The 17,482-nt window shown below is 46.9% G+C and overlaps 3 protein-coding genes and 1 pseudogene across 3 annotated transcripts; all 4 read left to right on the top strand.

Annotated features, from left to right (window-relative positions):
* Positions 1 to 1,658: 1,658 nt before the first annotated feature.
* On the top strand, positions 1,659 to 4,514 carry LOC135563625 (IgGFc-binding protein-like; annotated as a pseudogene).
* Positions 4,515 to 4,554: 40 nt separating this feature from the next.
* LOC135563624 (IgGFc-binding protein-like) lies at positions 4,555 to 5,215 on the top strand. Its single transcript, XM_065006605.1, has 2 exons — positions 4,555 to 5,036; positions 5,126 to 5,215. The coding sequence occupies exons 1-2, from the start codon at positions 4,641 to 4,643 to the stop codon at positions 5,213 to 5,215; spliced, it is 486 nt and encodes a 161-aa protein (XP_064862677.1). The 5' UTR covers positions 4,555 to 4,640.
* Positions 5,216 to 5,229: 14 nt separating this feature from the next.
* Positions 5,230 to 7,090, top strand: LOC135563623 (IgGFc-binding protein-like). The gene is made up of 5 exons (XM_065006604.1): positions 5,230 to 5,671; positions 5,833 to 6,029; positions 6,278 to 6,367; positions 6,565 to 6,738; positions 7,007 to 7,090. Exons 1-5 carry the CDS (start codon positions 5,230 to 5,232, stop codon positions 7,088 to 7,090), a joined length of 987 nt encoding a protein of 328 aa, XP_064862676.1.
* Positions 7,091 to 11,051: 3,961 nt separating this feature from the next.
* Positions 11,052 to 17,254, top strand: LOC115102204 (IgGFc-binding protein-like). The gene is made up of 11 exons (XM_065006596.1): positions 11,052 to 11,239; positions 11,358 to 11,931; positions 12,024 to 12,628; positions 12,791 to 13,361; positions 13,511 to 14,034; positions 14,201 to 14,744; positions 14,906 to 15,102; positions 15,348 to 15,486; positions 15,636 to 15,964; positions 16,085 to 16,658; positions 16,803 to 17,254. The coding sequence occupies exons 1-11, from the start codon at positions 11,081 to 11,083 to the stop codon at positions 16,979 to 16,981; spliced, it is 4,395 nt and encodes a 1,464-aa protein (XP_064862668.1). The 5' UTR covers positions 11,052 to 11,080; the 3' UTR covers positions 16,982 to 17,254.
* The last annotated feature ends 228 nt before the right edge of the window (positions 17,255 to 17,482 follow it).

Raw genomic sequence — 17,482 nt, 5'->3', positions numbered from 1 at the left:
TGTAATGTGAAGTTTGCCTGCGGTCCCAATGAGAAGTGCCAGGTCCAAGACGGGGTGCAGGCTTGTATACCCATGAGCACGGGCACCTGCCATGTGAGCGGGGCCAGGAGATTCCACTCGTTCGATGGCAGCTGCTTCAGCTTACACGGGGACTGTGTGTACAAAATGTTGGAGGTTGTGGAGAAAGACGGATCGATGGCTCCATTTGTTGTATCAGTGCAGCAGTTGACCAAGATTGATGATGCAATGGTCACCAGGAGGGTTGAAATACAGGCCTACAAATACAAGATATCTATGTCTCCCAGAGTTATATGGGAAATAACGGTAGTTTTCTGTCTTGATCTACTCATTTCAGTATTAAAAGCAACACTTGATTAGAAAAACGGATGTTTTCAATCTTCCTCCTTTCACAGGTGGATGATGTTGCAACAAATCTCCCACTGTCACTCGGAGATGGAAAGGTCAGGGCCTACCAGAACGGCATTAACATCATCGTGGTAACAGACTTTGGCTTGATGGTGACCTACGACACCGTTGCTGGCGCCATCATACAGCTTCCATCCACTTACAAAGGTGTTACCGGTGGTCTCTGTGGCAACTATAATGACAAGAAGGAGGATGACTTCCTGCTGCCCAGTGGGCTGCAGGAGCCGTCTGTGGAGAAGTTTGCAGCGGGGTGGTTGGTGGTTCAGGAAGGGGTCAAATGTCAGACAGGATGTGACGGTGGCTTGAAGTGTCCTCCCACCAGTGGACCCCCCACCGGCTTGTAGCATCATAAAGTCACCCAAGGGTCCATTTGCCCAATGCCATGCTGTTGTGCCACCACAAGAGCACTTTGAGGAGTGCATGAAGGAGGGAGAGGGTGGGGATGCCCTGTGCCGCCACTTACAGACATATGTGACTTTCTGTCAGGCATCCGGTGGCCTTGTCAGCAGCTGGAGATCTGACCAGTTTTGTCGTGAGTAAATTTTGATATTGAAAGTTGATTTACCTTAACCTGGTTTATCTTAGTGTGTAATATTTCTCTGACCTAATGCTCTGCTGAAAAACAATTGAAGCTGAAGCTGATTTAAGTTTTTGATAACATGCATCTCCTCCCATTTCCATCTGTCCTCCAGCTCTGACGTGTCCAGCTAACAGTCACTATGAGTTGTGTGCCGACACCTGTTCTTCCACCTGTGACTCTCTGAGTGAGTCTCCAAAATGCCCACTATGCCAGGAGGGCTGCCAGTGTGATGACGGCTTTGTGTTTGATGGTGGCAAGTGTGTCCTACTGGAGAACTGTGGCTGTGTGGTTGATGGACACTATTACAAGGTGAATACTGATTTATTGTGTATTGACAAGTAAATTGTTTTTTATATCTCAAAATTTAATGGTATCCTAAAGTGATTATTACAATTAAAGACATGCATCTGTTCTATGCTATATGCAAATATAAAGTGCAAATAATATAATCAATCACTATCCTTGGTAAATATATTATTGTTTACAATCATCCTATGGTTTCCACCATAGTATAAACTCAATGATATCATTTACATGTCTTGCTGGTTTTCAGTCTGGCCAGTCTGTGATGCTGGGCAAACTGTTCTGAGACCTGCAGCTGTGCAGCAGGAGTATTCACCTGCAAGAACTCCCAGTGCAAAGAGGGTCAGAAATGTGGGATGAAGAATGGAGTCATGGACTGCTACAGCACAGGTAAAAAAAAACATGAATAATAATGCAACCAAACAGATATGGCTTTGTGTTAGTACATTTGGATGTGAAATTATGAACTTTGTCAATGTTCTTATTTTGATATTACTATGAGCAAGATTTGCTAATGTCTCTAATGCACATTTTGTCAGACCCCTGTGAGGATACTGAGTGCCGTGAGAGAGAAAACTGTGTTGTGATGAACAATAAGGCGATATGTGTGGCCCAGTCCAAGGCCACCTGCAGGGCTGTGGGGACCCCACTACCTCACCTTTGATGGGGAGCGGTTTGACTTCCAGGGCACCTGCTCTTACGTCATGGCCACGGTTGTTAAATCTGAACCTGGTCTCATCCCGTTCACTGTCCTGACCAAGAACAACCACAGAGGGAACAAGAGGGTGTCTTTCGTGAGGAAAGTCTCAGTCACGGTCTATGGGCTGACTGTTGTGATCAGCACGCATAAAGGGAAGGTTGAGGTGAGTAAACAAGAGACCAGAGGGAAATGATCAGAGTTGGGCTCGGTTCCATGGTAAATTTGGTCAACCCAGGAGGTGAACTGAGTGGTTTTCCATATGCTTATTGATCTTTTCTTGGGTGAATGGTGAGAATGTCTACCTGCCTGTGACCCTGGCCGGAGGAAACCTAACGGTGGTGTATAGTGGCAGCTATGCTGTTCTGAAGACAAACTTGGCCTGAAGGTTATGTACGACTGGAACATGAAGTTCTACATCACTGTCCCCAGCAGCTACTTCCGCACCCTGGGTGGGCTCTGTGGGAACTACAACGGGATAACAACGACGCAGTTCACTAACCCCAAAGGTAACAAGGAACCCACAGTGGTGAAATTTGCCCAGAGCTGGAGAACTGAAGATGGCGACTTGTTCTGTCATGATGACTGCCAAGGGAATGTCCTATCTGCACTCCGGCTCTCCAACAGAAATACAAGGGAGAGAAGTTATGTGGTCTCTTGGCCAAAAGATGGCCCATTCGCAAGCTGCCACAAGGTCCTGGACCCAGGCGTGTTCATGGACAACTGTGTCTATGACGTCTGCATCAATAAAGGCATCTATCAGTTCCTCTGTGAGAACATGAAAAGCTACAATGATGCCTGCTTGGCTGAGGGGGTCAAAATTAGCCCTGAGTGGAGGACAATCACTGCATGCCGTGAGTTTCTTTCATTCCAGACATTTCATAAAGATTTTTAGATTGCACTTTTCACTATTATTTACATATATTTTCTAATTTCACATTTGCAGCACTGGAATGTCCATCAAACAGCTACTACGGGCGTGTGGCACAGCTTGCCCTGCATCTTGTTCAGATCTAGATGCCGAAGCAAAGTGCAAGGAACCCTGTGTGGAGACCTGTCAATGCAACAAGGGCTTTGTCCTCAGTGGAGACAAATGCATCTCCAAGGAGAGCTGTGGCTGCTCTTATGAAGGGCGATACTACCCGTCTGGAATGAAGTTCTGGGAAGATGACAAATGCACAAAGCAGTGTGAATGCAATCCAGCAACAGCCAAGGTTGAATGCAAAGCAACAGCATGCAAGAAATCAGAGGTGTGTGACCTGCAGAGTGGTAAGAGAGATTGCTACCCAACATCTTATGCCACCTGCCAAGGTTCAGGCGACCCCCACTACCGCACGTTTGATGGCAAGAGGTTCAACTTCCAGGGAACGTGTACTTACGTTCTCTCCAAATTGGTCAGCAAAGACGACAAGTCTCTGGCGCCTTTTGAGGTGCTTGTAAAGAATCAGAATAGGGGAGGAACACGGCAGTGTCTTACACAAAGACAGTCACCATCACTGTCTTCAGAAACGTCATCATCATGAGTAGGGACAACCCTGGCAAAGTATTGGTAAGCTACCTTAAAATGTTATCCATTCCTAATGAATGACATAATTGCCTTCTGGGTCTATTTTGTCAATGAGCTTTTTATGATTATACTACTTAATGTAAGAAGAAATATCAGGACATTATCATCCTTCATGTTCCATTCAAGTTTCGTTCTCTCTTCCCAGGTCAACAACCAGTATGTGAACTTGCCATTTGATGTAGAAGACGGCCAACTGTCCATCTTCCGCAGTGGGTATTTCGGGGTGGTGAAGACCAAATTTGGCCTGACACTGAAGTTCAACTGGAACAGCCACGTCTCCCTAACCCTCCCCAGCTCCTACTCAGACCTCATCGGAGGGCTGTGCGGAAACTGGAATGGCCAACGGAACGACAATCTCCTCAAACCAGACAGGAGCCCTGCTAACACCCCAACAGTATTCGGGGACAGCTGGAAAGTGGGGAACGACCCTGGCTGCTCCAGCGACTGTGACGGCAAGAAGTGCCCCACCTGTGACCACAGCCTGATGCTTGATTACCAAACAGGGAAATATTGTGGCAGGATCACAGACAAAAACGGTCCGTTCAAGTACTGCCACGCCAAGGTGGACCCCAGAGAGTACTATGAGGACTGTGTGTTTGATTTGTGTATGTACCGTGGCCATGCCTCTGCCCTCTGTAACGCCCTCAGCACCTACACCACCGCCTGCCAGGATGCCACTGCCAAGGTGGAACAGTGGAGGTCGGACAGCTTCTGTCGTAAGTAGTGCACAGACACACATCAGATGTATATTTCAAAACAACTACTGTAACAATTTTGATCATTACTATAAGTCAGAAGTGATTTGTCTAGCTAACAGCTTCTGGTTCCAACATTAAATTCTATCATGTTTGACCTAATGTGTTGTAGCGTCTTCCTGTAAGACCAACAGCCACTATGAGGTGTGCCTCAGGCTGCCCCCAGACCTGCAGCAGCCTCGATGAGCCTGAGAGCTGTGGGAACTCCCTGTGCACTGAGGATGTGTCTGTGACGAAGGGTTCATACTGAGCGACAGCGAGTGTGTGCTGCTGGCTGAATGTGGCTGCGTTCACCAAGGCCAGTACTACCAGATGGGCCAGGTGTTCTTCCCCAACGGCCAGTGCAAAGAGCGCTGTGTGTGTAACAAGGATGGAGACGTGGAGTGTAATGTAAAGTTTGCCTGCGGTCCCAGTGAGAAGTGCCAGGTCCAAGACGGGGTGCAGGCCTGTGTTCCCATGAGCGCAGGCACCTGCCATGTGAGCGGGGCCAGGAGATTCCACTCGTTCGATGGCAGCTGCTTCGGCCTACACGGGGACTGTGTGTACAAAATGTCAGAGGTTGTGGAGAAAGACGGATCGATGGCTCCATTTGTTGTATCAGTGCAGCAGTTGACCAAGATGGATGATGCAATGGTCACCAGGAGGGTTGACATACAGGCCTACAAATACAAGATATCTATGTCTCCCAGAGTTATATGGGAAATAATGGTAGTTTTCTGTCTTGATCTACTCATTTCAGTATTAAAAGCAACACTTCGTTAGAAAAACGGATGTTTCAATCTTTTCTCCTTTCACAGGTGGATGAAGTTGCAGCAAATCTCCCACTGTCACTCGGAGATGGAAAGGTCAGGGCCTACCAGAACGGCATTAACATCGTCAGTGGGTAACAGACTTTGGCTTGATGGTGACCTACGACACCGTTGCTGGCGCCATCATACAGCTTCCATCCACTTACAAAGGTGTTACCGGTGGTCTCTGTGGCAACTATAATGGCAAGAAGGAGGATGACTTCCTGCTGCCCAGTGGGCTGCAGGAGCCGTCTGTGGAGAAGTTTGCAGCAGGGTGGTTGGTGGTTCAGGAAGGGGTCAAATGTCAGACAGGATGTGACGGTGGCTTGAAGTGTCCTCCCACCAGTGGACCCCCACCGGCTTGTAGCGTCATGAAGTCAACCAAGGGTCCATTTGCCCAATGCCATGCTGTTGTGCCACCACAAGAGCACTTTGAGGAGTGCATGAAGGAGGGAGAGGGTGGGGATGCCCTGTGCCGCCACTTACAGACATATGTGACTTTCTGTCAGGTATCCGGTGGCCTTGTCAGCAGCTGGAGATCTGACCAGTTTTGTCGTGAGTGAATTTTGATATTTGAAGTTAATTTACCTTATCCTGGTTTATCTTAGTGTGTAATATTTCTCTGACCTAATGCTCTGCTGAAAAACAATTGAAACTGAAGCTGATTTAAGTTTTTTGATAACATGCATCTCCTCCCATTTCCATCTGTCCTCCAGCTCTGACGTGTCCAGCTAACAGTCACTATGAGTTGTGTGCCGACACCTGTTCTTCTACCTGTTACTCTCTCAGCGAGTCTCCAAAATGCCCACTATGCCAGGAGGGCTGCCAGTGTGACGACGGCTTTGTGTTTGATGGTGGCAAGTGTGTCCTACTGGAGAACTGTGGCTGTGTGGTTGATGGACACTATTACAAGGTGATCACTGGTTTGTGTGTATCGACAAATAAACTGCCATATCATATATTAACAAATCTATGTTATCCTAAAGTGATTATTACAAATATATGCCTATATCTGTTCTACGCTAAATGCAAATATAAAGTGGAAATAATATAATCAATCACTATCCTTGGTAAATATATGTATTGTTTACAATCATCCTATGGTTACCACCATAGTATAAACACTCAATGATATCATTGACATGTTTTGCTGGTTTTCAGTCTGGCCAGTCTGTGATCCTGGGAAACTGTTCTGAGACCTGCAGCTGTGCCGCAGAGTGTTCACCTGCAAGAACTCCCAGTGCAAAGAGGGTCAGAAATGTGGGATGAAGAATGGAGTCATGGACTGCTACAGCATAGGTAAAAAAAATACATCAATAATAATAAAACCAAACAGATATGGCTTTGTGTTAGTACATTTGGATGTAGAATTATGGACTTTATTGATGTTCTATTTTGATATTACTATGAGCAAGATATGTCAGCATCTCTAATGCACATTTTGTCAGACCCCTGTGAGGACACTGAGTGCCGTGAGAGAGAAAAACTGTGTGGTGATGAACAATAGGCGATATGTGTGGCCCAGTCCAAGGCCACCTGCAGGGCTGTGGGGACCCCACTACCTCACCTTTGATGGGGAGCGGTTTGACTTCCAGGGCACCTGCTCTTACGTCATGGCCACGGTTGTTAAATCTGAACCTGGTCTCATCCGTTCACTGTCCTGACCAAGAACAACCACAGAGGGAACAAGAGGGTGTCTTTCGTGAGGAAAGTCTCAGTCACGGTCTATGGGCTGACTGTTGTGATCAGCACGCATAAAGGGAAGGTTGAGGTGAGTAAACAAGAGACCAGAGGGAAATGATCAGAGTTGGGCTCGGTTCCATGGTAAATTTGGTCAACCCAGGAGGTGAACTGAGTGGTTTTTCCATATGCTTATTGATCTTTTCTTAGGTGAATGGTGAGAATGTCTACCTGCCTGTGACCCTGGTCGGAGGAAACCTAACGGTGGTGTATAGTGCAGCTATGCTGTTCTGAAGACAAACTTTGGCCTGAAGGTTATGTACGACTGGAACATGAAGTTCTACATCACTGTCCCCAGCAGCTACTTCCGCACCCTGGGTGGGCTCTGTGGGAACTACAACGGGATAACAACGGCGAGTTCACTAACCCCAAAGGTAACAAGGAACCCACAGTGGTGAAATTTGCCCAGAGCTGGAGAACTGAAGATGGCGACTTGTTCTGTCATGATGACTGCCAAGGGGAATGTCCTATCTGCACTCCGGCTCTCCAACAGAAATACAAGGGAGAGAAGTTATGTGGTCTCTTGGCCAAAAAGATGGCCCATTCGCAAGCTGCCACAAGGTCCTGGACCCAGGCGTGTTCATGGACAACTGTGTCTATGACGTCTGCATCAATAAAGGCATCTATCAGTTCCTCTGTGAGAACATGAAAAGCTACAATGATGCCTGCTTGGCTGAGGGGGAGTCAAAATTAGCCCTGAGTGGGAGGACAATCACTGCATGCCGTGAGTTTCTTTCTTTCCAGACATTTCATAAAGATTTTTAGATTGCACTTTTCACTATTATTTACATATATTTTCTAATTTCACATTTGTAGCACTGGAATGTCCATCAAACAGCTACTACGAGGCGTGTGGCACAGCTTGCCCTGCATCTGTTCAGATCTAGATGCCGAAGCAAAGTGCAAGGAACCCTGTGTGGAGACCTGTCAATGCAACAAGGGCTTTGTCCTCAGTGGAGACAAATGCATCTCCAAGGAGAGCTGTGGCTGCTCTTATGAAGGACGATACTACCCGTCTGGAATGAAGTTCTGGGAAGATGACAAATGCACAAAGCAGTGTGAATGCAATCCAGCAACAGCCAAGGTTGAATGCAAAAGCAACAGCATGCAAGAAATCAGAGGTGTGTGACCTGCAGAGTGGTAAGAGAGATTACTGTACCCAACATCTTTATGCCACCTGCCAAGGTTCAGGCGACCCCCCACTACTGACGTGATGGCAAGAGTCTCAACTTCCAGGAGCGTGTGCTTTACGTTTCTCCAAATTGGTCAGCAAAGACGACAAGTCTCTACAGCGCCTTTGAGTGCTTGTAAAGAATCAGAATAGGGAGGAACACGAAAGTTATCTTACACAAAGACAGTCACCATCACTGTCTTCCAGAAACGTCATCATCATGAGTAGGGACAACTGGCAAAGTATTGGTAGCTACCTTAAATGTTATCCATTCCTAATGAATGACATAATTGCCTTCTGGGTCTATTTTGTCAATGAGCTTTATGATTATGTACTACTTAATGTAAGAAGAAATATCAGGACATTATCATCCTTCATGTTCCATTCAAGTTTCGTTCTCTCTTCCAGGTCAAATAAATCAGTATGTGAACTTTGCCATTTGATGAAGACGGCCAACTGTCCATCTTCTCCGCAGTGGGTATTTCGGGGTGGTGAAGACCAAATTTGGCCTGACACTGAAGTTCAACTGAACAGCCACGTCTCCCTAACCCTCCCCAGCTCCTACCAGACCTCATCGGAGGGCTGTGCGGAAACTGGAATGGCCAACGGAACGACAATCTCCTCAAACCAGACAGAGCCCCAAGCACACCCCAACAGTATTCGTACAGCTGGAAAGTGGGGAACGACCCTGGCTGCTCAGCGATCAGACGGCAAGAAGTGCCCCACCTGTGACCACAGCCTGATGCTTGATTACCAAACAGGGAAATATTGTGGCAGGGATCACAGACAAAAACGGTCCGTTCAAGTACTGCCACGCCAAGGTGGACCCCAGAGAGTACTATGGAGGACTGTGTGTTTGATTTAATGTATGTACCGTGGCCATGCCTCTGCCCTCTGTACGTCCTCAGCAGCCCTGCCACCACCGCCTGCAGGATGCCACTGCTGGGTGGAACAGTGGAGGCCCGGACTTGGCTTCTGTCGTAAGTAGTGCACAGACACATCAGATGTATATTTCAAAACAACTACTGTAACAATTTTGATCATTACTATAAGTCAGAAGTGATTTGTCTAGCTAACAGCTTCTGGTTCCAACATTAAATTCTATCATGTTTGACCCTAATGTGTTGTAGCGTCTTCCTGTAAGACCAACAGCCACTGAGTGTGTGCCTCAGGGCTGCCCCCAGACCTGCAGCAGCCTCGATGAGCCTGAGAGCTGGGAACTCCCTGCACTGAGGGATGTGTCTGTGAAAGGTTCATACTGAGCGACAGCGAGTGTGCTACTGGCTGAATGTGGCCGCGCTTTCACTGGCCAGTACTACCAGATGGGCCAGGTGTTCTTCCCCAACGGCCAGTGCAAAGAGCGCTGTGTGTGTAACAAGGATGGAGACGTGGAGTGTAATGTGTTTGCCTGCGGTCCCAGTGAGAAGTGCCAGGTCCAAGACGGGTGCAGGCCTGTGTTCCCATGAGCGCAGGGGCACCTGCCATGTGAGCGGGGCCAGGAGATTCCACTCGTTCGATGGCAGCTGCTTCGGCCTGCACGGGACTGTGTGTAAAAATGTCAGAGGTTGTGGAGAAAGACGGATCGATGGCTCCATTTGTTGTATCAGTGCAGCAGTTGACCAAGATGGATGATGCAATGGTCACCAGGAGGGTTGACATACAGGCCTACAAATACAAGATATCTATGTCTCCCAGAGTTATATGGGAAATAATGGTAGTTTTCTGTCTTGATCTACTCATTTCAGTATTAAAGAATACCCGTTAGAAAAACGGATGTTTTCAATCTTTCTCCTTTCACAGGTGGATGAAGTTGCAGCAAATCTCCCACTGTCACTGCGGAGATGGAAAGGTCAGGGCCTACCAGAACGGCATTAACATCGCCGTGTGGTAATGGACTTTGGCTTGATGGTGACCCTACGACACCGTTGCTGGCGCCATCATACAGCTTCCATCCACTTACAAAGGGTGTTACCGGTGGTCTCTGTGGCAACTATAATGGCAAGAAGGAGGATGACTTCCTGCTGCCAGTGGGCTGCAGGAGCCGTCTGTGGAGAAGTTTGCAGCGGGGTGGTTGGTGGTTCAGGAAGGGGTCAAATGTCAGACAGGATGTGACAGGTGGTTTGAAGTGTCCTCCCACCAGTGGACCCCCACCGGCTTGTAGCGTCATATGAAGTCAACTTAAGGGTCCATTTGCCCAATGCCATGCTGTTGTGCTACCACAAGAGTACTTTGAGGAGTGCATGAAGGAGGGAGAGGGTGGGGATGCCTGTGCCGCCACTTACAGACATATGTGACTTCTGTCCCAGGTATCCGGTGGCCTTGCCAGCAGCTGAGATCTGACCAGTTTTGTCGTGAGTGAATTTTGATATTTGAAGTTAATTTACCTTTATCCTGGTTTATCTTAGTGTGTAATATTTCTCTGACCTAATGCTCTGCTGAAAAACAATTGAAACTGAAGCTGATTTTAAGTTTTTGATAACATGCATCTCCTCCCATTTCCATCTGTCCTCCAGCTCTGACGTGTCAGCTAACAGTCACTATGAGTTGTGTGCCGACACCTATTCTTCTGTTACTCTCTCAGCTTAGTCTCCAAAATGCCCACTATGCCAGGAGGGCTGCCAGTGTGACTTCTAAGCTTTGTTTTGATGGTGGCAAGTGTGTCCTACTGGAGAACTGTGGCTGTGTGGTTGATGGACACTATTACAAGGTGATCACTGGTTTATTGTGTATCGACAAATAAACTGCCATATCATATATTAACAAATCTATGTTATCCTAAAGTGATTACACAAATATATGCCTATATCTGTTTCTCGCTAAATGCAAATATAAAAGTGGAAAATAATATAATCAATCACTATCCTTGGTAAATATATGTATTGTTTACAATCATCCTATGGTTACCACCATAGTATAAACACTCAATGATATCATTGACATGTTTGCTGGTTTTCAGTCTGGCCAGTCTGTGATCCTGGGAAACTGCAAATGAGACCCCACTACCTCACCTTTGATGGGAGCGATTTGACTTCCAGGGGACCTGCTCTTACATCATGGCCACGGTTGTTAAATCTGAACCTGGCCTCATCCCGTTCGCTGTCCTGACCAAGAACAACCACAGAGGGAACAAGAGGGTGTCTTTCGTAAGGAAAGTCTCAGTCACAGTCTATGGGCTGACTGTGGTGATGAGCACGCATAAAGGGAAGGTTGAGGTAAGTAACAAGAGACCAGAGAGAAATTATCAGGACTGGGGTCGGTTCCATGGTAAATTTGGTCAACCCAGGAGGTGAACTGAATGGTTTTTCCATATGCTTATTGGTCTTTTCTTAGGTGAATGGTGAGAATGTCTACCTGCCTGTGACCCTGGCCGGAGGAAACCTAACGGTGGTGTATAGTGGCAGCTATGCTGTTCTGAAGACAAATTTTGGCCTGAAGGTTATGTACGACTGGAACATGAAGTTCTACATCACTGTCCCCAGCAGCTACTTCCGCACCCTGGGTGGGCTCTGTGGGAACTACAACGGGGATCGCAATGACGAGTTCACTAACCCCAAAGGTAACAAGGAACCTACAGTGGTGAAGTTTGCCCAGAGCTGGAGAACTGAAGACGGCGACTTGTTCTGTCATGATGACTGCCAAGGGGAATGTCCTAGCTGCACTCCGGCTCTCCAACAGAAATACAAGGGAGAGAAGTCATGTGGTCTCCTGGCCAAAAAAGACGGCCCATTCGCCAGCTGCCACAAGGTCCTGGACCCAGGCATGTTCATGGACAACTGTGTCTATGACGTCTGCATCAATAAAGGCATCTATCAGTTCCTCTGTGAGAACATGAAAAGCTACAATGATGCCTGTTTGGCCGAGGGGGTCAAAATTAGCCCTGAGTGGAGGACAATCACTGGATGCTGTGAGTTTCCTTCTTTCCAGACATTTCATAAAGATTTTTAGATTGTACATTTCACAATTATTTAAATATATTTTCTCATTTCACATTTGCAGCACTGGAATGTCCGTCAAACAGCTACTACGAGGCGTGTGGCACAGCTTGCCCTGCCTCTTGTTCAGATCTAGATGCCGAAGCAAAGTGCAAGGAACCCTGTGTAGAGACTTGTCAATGCAACAAGGGCTTTGTCCTCAGTGGAGACAAATGCGTCTCCAAGGAGAGCTGTGGCTGCTCTTATGAAGGACGATACTACCCGTCTGGAATGAAGTTCTGGGAAGATGACAAATGCACAAAGCAGTGTGAATGCAATCCAGGAACAGCCAAGGTTGAATGCAAAGCAACAGCATGCAAGAAGTCAGAGATGTGTGGCCTGCAGAGTGGTAAGAGAGATTGCTACCCAACATCTTATGCCACTTGCCAAGGTTCAGGCGACCCCCACTACCGCACGTTTGATGGCAAGAGGTTCGACTTCCAGGGAACGTGTACTTACGTTCTCTCCAAATTGGTCAGCAAAGATGACAAGTCTCTGGCGCCTTTTGAGGTGCTTGTAAAGAATCAGAATAGGGGGAGGAACACCGCAGTGTCTTACACAAAGACAGTCACCGTCATTGTCTTCAAAAACATCATCACCATGAGTAGGGACAACCCTGGCAAAGTATTGGTAAGCTACCTTAAAATGTTATCCATTCCAAATGAATGACATAATTGCACTCTGGGTTTACTTGGTCAATGAGCTTTTATGATTATACTACTTAATGTAAGAGGAAATATCAGGACAGTATCATCCTTCGTGTTTCATCAACATTTCTTTCTATCTTCTCAGGTCAACAACCAGTATGTGAACTTGCCATTTGATGTAGAAGATGGCCAACTGTCCATCTTCCGCAGTGGGTATTTCGGGGTGGTGAAGACCAAATTTGGCCTGACACTGAAGTTCAACTGGAACAGCCACGTCTCCCTAACCCTCCCCAGCACCTACTCAAACCTCATCGGAGGGCTCTGCGGAAACTGGAACGGCCAACGGAACGACGACCTCCTCAAACCAGACAAGAGCCCTGCCAACACCCCAACAGTATTTGGGGATAGCTGGAAAGTGGGGAACGACCCTGGCTGCTCCAGCGACTGCGACGGCAAGAAGTGCCCCACCTGTGACCACAGCCTGATGCTTGATTACCAAACAGGGAAATATTGCGGCAGGATCACAGACAGAAATGGTCCGTTCAAGTACTGCCACGCCAAGGTGGACCCCACAGAGTACTATGAGGACTGTGTGTTTGATATGTGTCTGTACCGTGGCCATGCCTCTGCCCTCTGTAACGCCCTCAGCACCTACACCACTGCCTGCCAGGATGCCCCTGCCAAGGTGGAACAGTGGAGGTCGGACAGCTTCTGTCGTAAGTAGTGCACAGACACACCTTATCAGATGTGTGTTTCAAAACAATGACTAACAATTATGATCATTACAATAAGTCAGAAGTGGTTTGTCTAGCTAGCAGCTCCTGGTACCAAAATGTAATTCTAAATTTGACCTAATGTATTGTAGCATCTTCCTGCAAGGCCAACAGCCACTATGAGGTGTGTGCTTCCGGCTGCCCCCAGACCTGCAGCGGCCTCAATGAGCCTGAGAGCTGTTGGAACTCCCTGTGCACCGAGGGCTGTGTCTGTGACGACGGCTTCATACAGAGCGACAGCGAGTGTGTGCCGCTGGCTGAATGTGGCTGCATTCACCAAGGCCAATACTACCAGATGGGCCAGGTGTTCTTCCCCAGTGGCCAGTGCAAAGAGCGCTGTGTGTGTAAAAAGGATGGACACATGGAGTGTAATGTGAAGTTTGCCTGCGGTCCCAATGAGAAGTGCCAGGTCCAAGACGGGGTGCAGGCTTGTATACCCATGAGCACGGGCACCTGCCATGTGAGCGGGGCCAGGAGATTCCACTCGTTCGATGGCAGCTGCTTCAGCTTACACGGGGACTGTGTGTACAAAATGTTGGAGGTTGTGGAGAAAGACGGATCGATGGCTCCGTTTGTTGTATCAGTGCAGCAGTTGACCAAAATTGATGATGCAATGGTCACCAGGAGGGTTGAAATACAGGCCTACAAATACAAGATATCTATGTCTCCCAGAGTTATATGGGAAATAACGGTAGTTTTCTGTCTTGATCTACTCATTTCAGTATTAAAAAGCAACACTTGATTAGAAAAACGGATGTTTTCAATCTTTCCTCCTTTCACAGGTGGATGATGTTGCAACAAATCTCCCGCTGTCACTCGGAGATGGAAAGGTCAGGGCCTACCAGAACGGCATTAACATCATCGTGGTAACAGACTTTGGCTTGATGGTCACCTACGACACCGTTGCTGGCGCCATCATACAGCTTCCATCCACTTACAAAGGTGTTACCGGTGGTCTCTGTGGCAACTATAATGACAAGAAGGAGGATGACTTCCTGCTGCCCAGTGGGCTGCAGGAGCCGTCTGTGGAGAAGTTTGCAGCGGGGTGGTTAGTCGTTCAGGAAGGGGTCAAATGTCAGACAGGATGTGACGGTGGCTTGAAGTGTCCTCCCACCAGTGGACCCCCGCCGGCTTGTAGCATCATAATGCCACCCAAGGGTCCATTTGCCCAATGCCATGCTGTTGTGCCACCACAAGAGCACTTTGAGGAGTGCACGAAGGAGGGTGAGGGTGGGGATGCCCTGTGCCGCCACTTACAGACGTATGTGACTTTCTGTCAAGCATCCGGTGGCCTTGTCAGCAGCTGGAGATCTGACCAGTTTTGCCGTGAGTAAATTTTGATATTGAAAGTTGATTTACCTTAACCTGGCTTATCTTATTGTGTAATATTTCTCTGACTTAATGCTCTGCTGAAAAACAATTGAAGCTGAAGCTGATTTAAGTTTTTTGATAACATGCATCTCCTCCCATTTCCATCTGTCCTCCAGCTCTGACGTGTCCAGCTAACAGTCACTATGAGTTGTGTGCCGACACCTGTTCTTCCACCTGTGACTCTCTGAGTGAGTCTCCCAAATGCCCACTATGCCAGGAGGGCTGCCAGTGTGATGACGGCTTTGTGTTTGATGGTGGCAAGTGTGTCCTACTGGAGAACTGTGGCTGTGTGGTTGATGGACACTATTACAAGGTGAATACTGATTTATTGTGTATTGACAAGTAAATTGTTTTTTCATATCTCAAAAATTTAATGGTATCCTAAAGTGATTATTACAATTAAAGACATGCATCTGTTCTATGCTATATGCAAATATAAAGTGCAAATAATATAATCAGTCACTATCCTTGGTAAATATTTATTGTTTACAGTCGTCCTATGGTTTCCACCATAGTGTAAACTCAATGATATCATTTACATGTCTTGCTGGTTTTCAGTCTGGCCAGTCTGTGATGCTGGGCAACTGTTCTGAGACCTGCAGCTGTGCAGCAGGAGTATTCACCTGCAAGAACTCACAGTGCAAAGAGGGTCAGCAATGTGGGTTGAAGAATGGAGTCATGGACTGCTACAGCACAGGTAAAAAAAAACATGAATAATAATGCAACCAAACAGATATGGCTTTGTGTTAGTACATTTGGATGTGAAATTATGAACTTTGTCAATGTTCTTATTTTCATATTACTATGATCAGGATTTGCTAATGTCTCTAATGCACATTTTGTCAGACCCCTGTGAGGATACTGAGTGCCGTGAGAAGGAAAACTGTGTTGTGATGAACAATAAGGCGGTATGTGTGGCCCAGTCCAAGGCCACCTGCTGGTTGTTCGGTGACCCTCATTACAGCACATTCGACGGCCAGCCCTTCTCCTTCATGGGCACCTGCTCCTACATTCTGGTGAATACGACCGGCAAAGATCAATCCCTGCCTCAGTTCAGCATCCTGACCAAGAACGAGCTGCGCGTCAACTCCAAAGGCTCCTTCCTCAAGTCAGCCAACATAGACCTGAGTGGTCACAGGATCACCATTCTCAGTGGCCAAAGAGGGACAGTGGAGGTGGGTGGCTTCCAGTTATACGTGATACAGTTTTTCCATGTTGAAGTTGAATGTAAGAATCCTTTATGCTCTCCATTCGCTTTAAGTCCTCTTTAAATCCTCATCTCTCTATCTTCTCAGATTGATGGCATTAGGTCTGCCCTCCCTTTGAGTTTGGAGTCTGACAGCATCAGAATCACAGAGTCTGGTATCCAAGGGACCATCCAGACAGATGTCGGCCTGAAGATCACTTTTGACTGGACAGCCTTCTTCATGGTGACCATCAGCAGCAGTTACTACGACAACCTCGGTGGTATCTGTGGCAACTACAATGGTAACAAAGCAGATGACTTCACCACTCCCACAGGTGTGCTTTCATCAAATACCACGGCGTGGGTGGCATCCTGGAGTGTTGCCGACGGTGACCCATTCTGCTGGCACGTCTGTAACAGCAACTGCCCCACGTGCTCAGATGCAGACCGGGCACTTTACACTGGACCACAGTACTGTGGTTTGATGACAGACAGAGGGGGCCCATTTGAACAGTGTCATAAGAAAGTGCCGGTGAAGGAGTTTGCCTCAAAATGCCTCTATGATGTGTGTCTGAATGAGGGTCGACAGGAGGTGTTGTGTGAGGCCTTGGCTAACTACGTGGCCGAATGTCAGCAGGCTGGGGCTGTTGTCTCACCACTGTGGAGAAAGGCCTCCAACTGCCGTTAGTACTCAGCTATAACAAAACATCACATTTAGGAACACAAACATTCTTAAATGTGTATAATGACACGATAGAACCACTTGTGCATTTGCAGCATGTATTAGGACTACATTTGTGATGTTTGTTTATTCTTAACTCGAACAGCCCTGGACTGCCCATACCACAGCCACTATGAGCTATGTGGCACAGCCTGCCCTGCTACCTGTGCCGATCCCAATGTCCCAGAGATCTGTTCCAAAGTCTGTGTGGAGGGCTGCCTGTGCAACAAGGGTTACATGCTCAGCGGTGAACAATGTGTCATCAAGGTGTCAGGGTGTGGCTGAATGAAAAAACTCCTGAACAAATACGTAAAACCTGTACATATCAAGTTTGGATGCTTAATTTTCAACTAAACTCTCATGGCTCCAAAATATCCCTTAAAAATTAAAATGTCCTGGTTGTAGGCTAGAGCATTTCGACATAAAATCGTAAAATTACCTTAAAATGACCTTCTGTATTTGATAACATATTCCAAACTATATAATGTTGTGAGGGATTATGAGTATTCATGCATGGAATTGTTATTGAACTCTATTTTCATTAAAATTCAAATATAATCCCAGAGTTGTGTATTACTAAAACAGAGATTATCTCTGTACGCGTGTATCTGTTTCTATCCTTTACAACTTTCAAAAGCCTAATAATAAACATATTGCAGCAAAATGAGTCCTTGTCATCTGTTTATCAATCATTTAGTTGGAAATACAACAGTTTTGATTTAGTCAGATGACTCAAAAACTCTCAAGTAATTAATTCAAACAAAACGGTTGAGTATATTAATCTTG

The sequence above is a fragment of the Oncorhynchus nerka genome, linkage group LG3, assembly GCF_034236695.1.
Source record: "Oncorhynchus nerka isolate Pitt River linkage group LG3, Oner_Uvic_2.0, whole genome shotgun sequence".
Lineage (NCBI taxonomy): Eukaryota > Metazoa > Chordata > Actinopteri > Salmoniformes > Salmonidae > Oncorhynchus > Oncorhynchus nerka.
The sequence above is the reverse complement of the archived record's forward strand: the minus strand, read 5'-3'. Positions and strand labels throughout refer to the sequence as shown.

Bases quoted from the DNA above. Each gene is read 5' to 3' on its own strand.
- LOC135563624 (XM_065006605.1), top strand. From the start codon at position 4,641: ATGGGCCAGGTGTTCTTCCCCAACGGCCAGTGCAAAGAGCGCTGTGTG. The intron at 5,037-5,125 runs GTAGTTTTCTGT...CTCCTTTCACAG, and splicing joins GAGTTATATGGGAAATAATG to GTGGATGAAGTTGCAGCAAA.
- LOC135563623 (XM_065006604.1), top strand. From the start codon at position 5,230: ATGGTGACCTACGACACCGTTGCTGGCGCCATCATACAGCTTCCATCC. The intron at 5,672-5,832 runs GTGAGTGAATTT...TCTGTCCTCCAG, and splicing joins GAGATCTGACCAGTTTTGTC to CTCTGACGTGTCCAGCTAAC. The intron at 6,030-6,277 runs GTGATCACTGGT...GCTGGTTTTCAG, and splicing joins TTGATGGACACTATTACAAG to TCTGGCCAGTCTGTGATCCT.
- LOC115102204 (XM_065006596.1), top strand. From the start codon at position 11,081: ATGGCCACGGTTGTTAAATCTGAACCTGGCCTCATCCCGTTCGCTGTC. The intron at 14,745-14,905 runs GTGAGTAAATTT...TCTGTCCTCCAG, and splicing joins GAGATCTGACCAGTTTTGCC to CTCTGACGTGTCCAGCTAAC. The intron at 15,487-15,635 runs GTAAAAAAAAAC...ACATTTTGTCAG, and splicing joins CATGGACTGCTACAGCACAG to ACCCCTGTGAGGATACTGAG.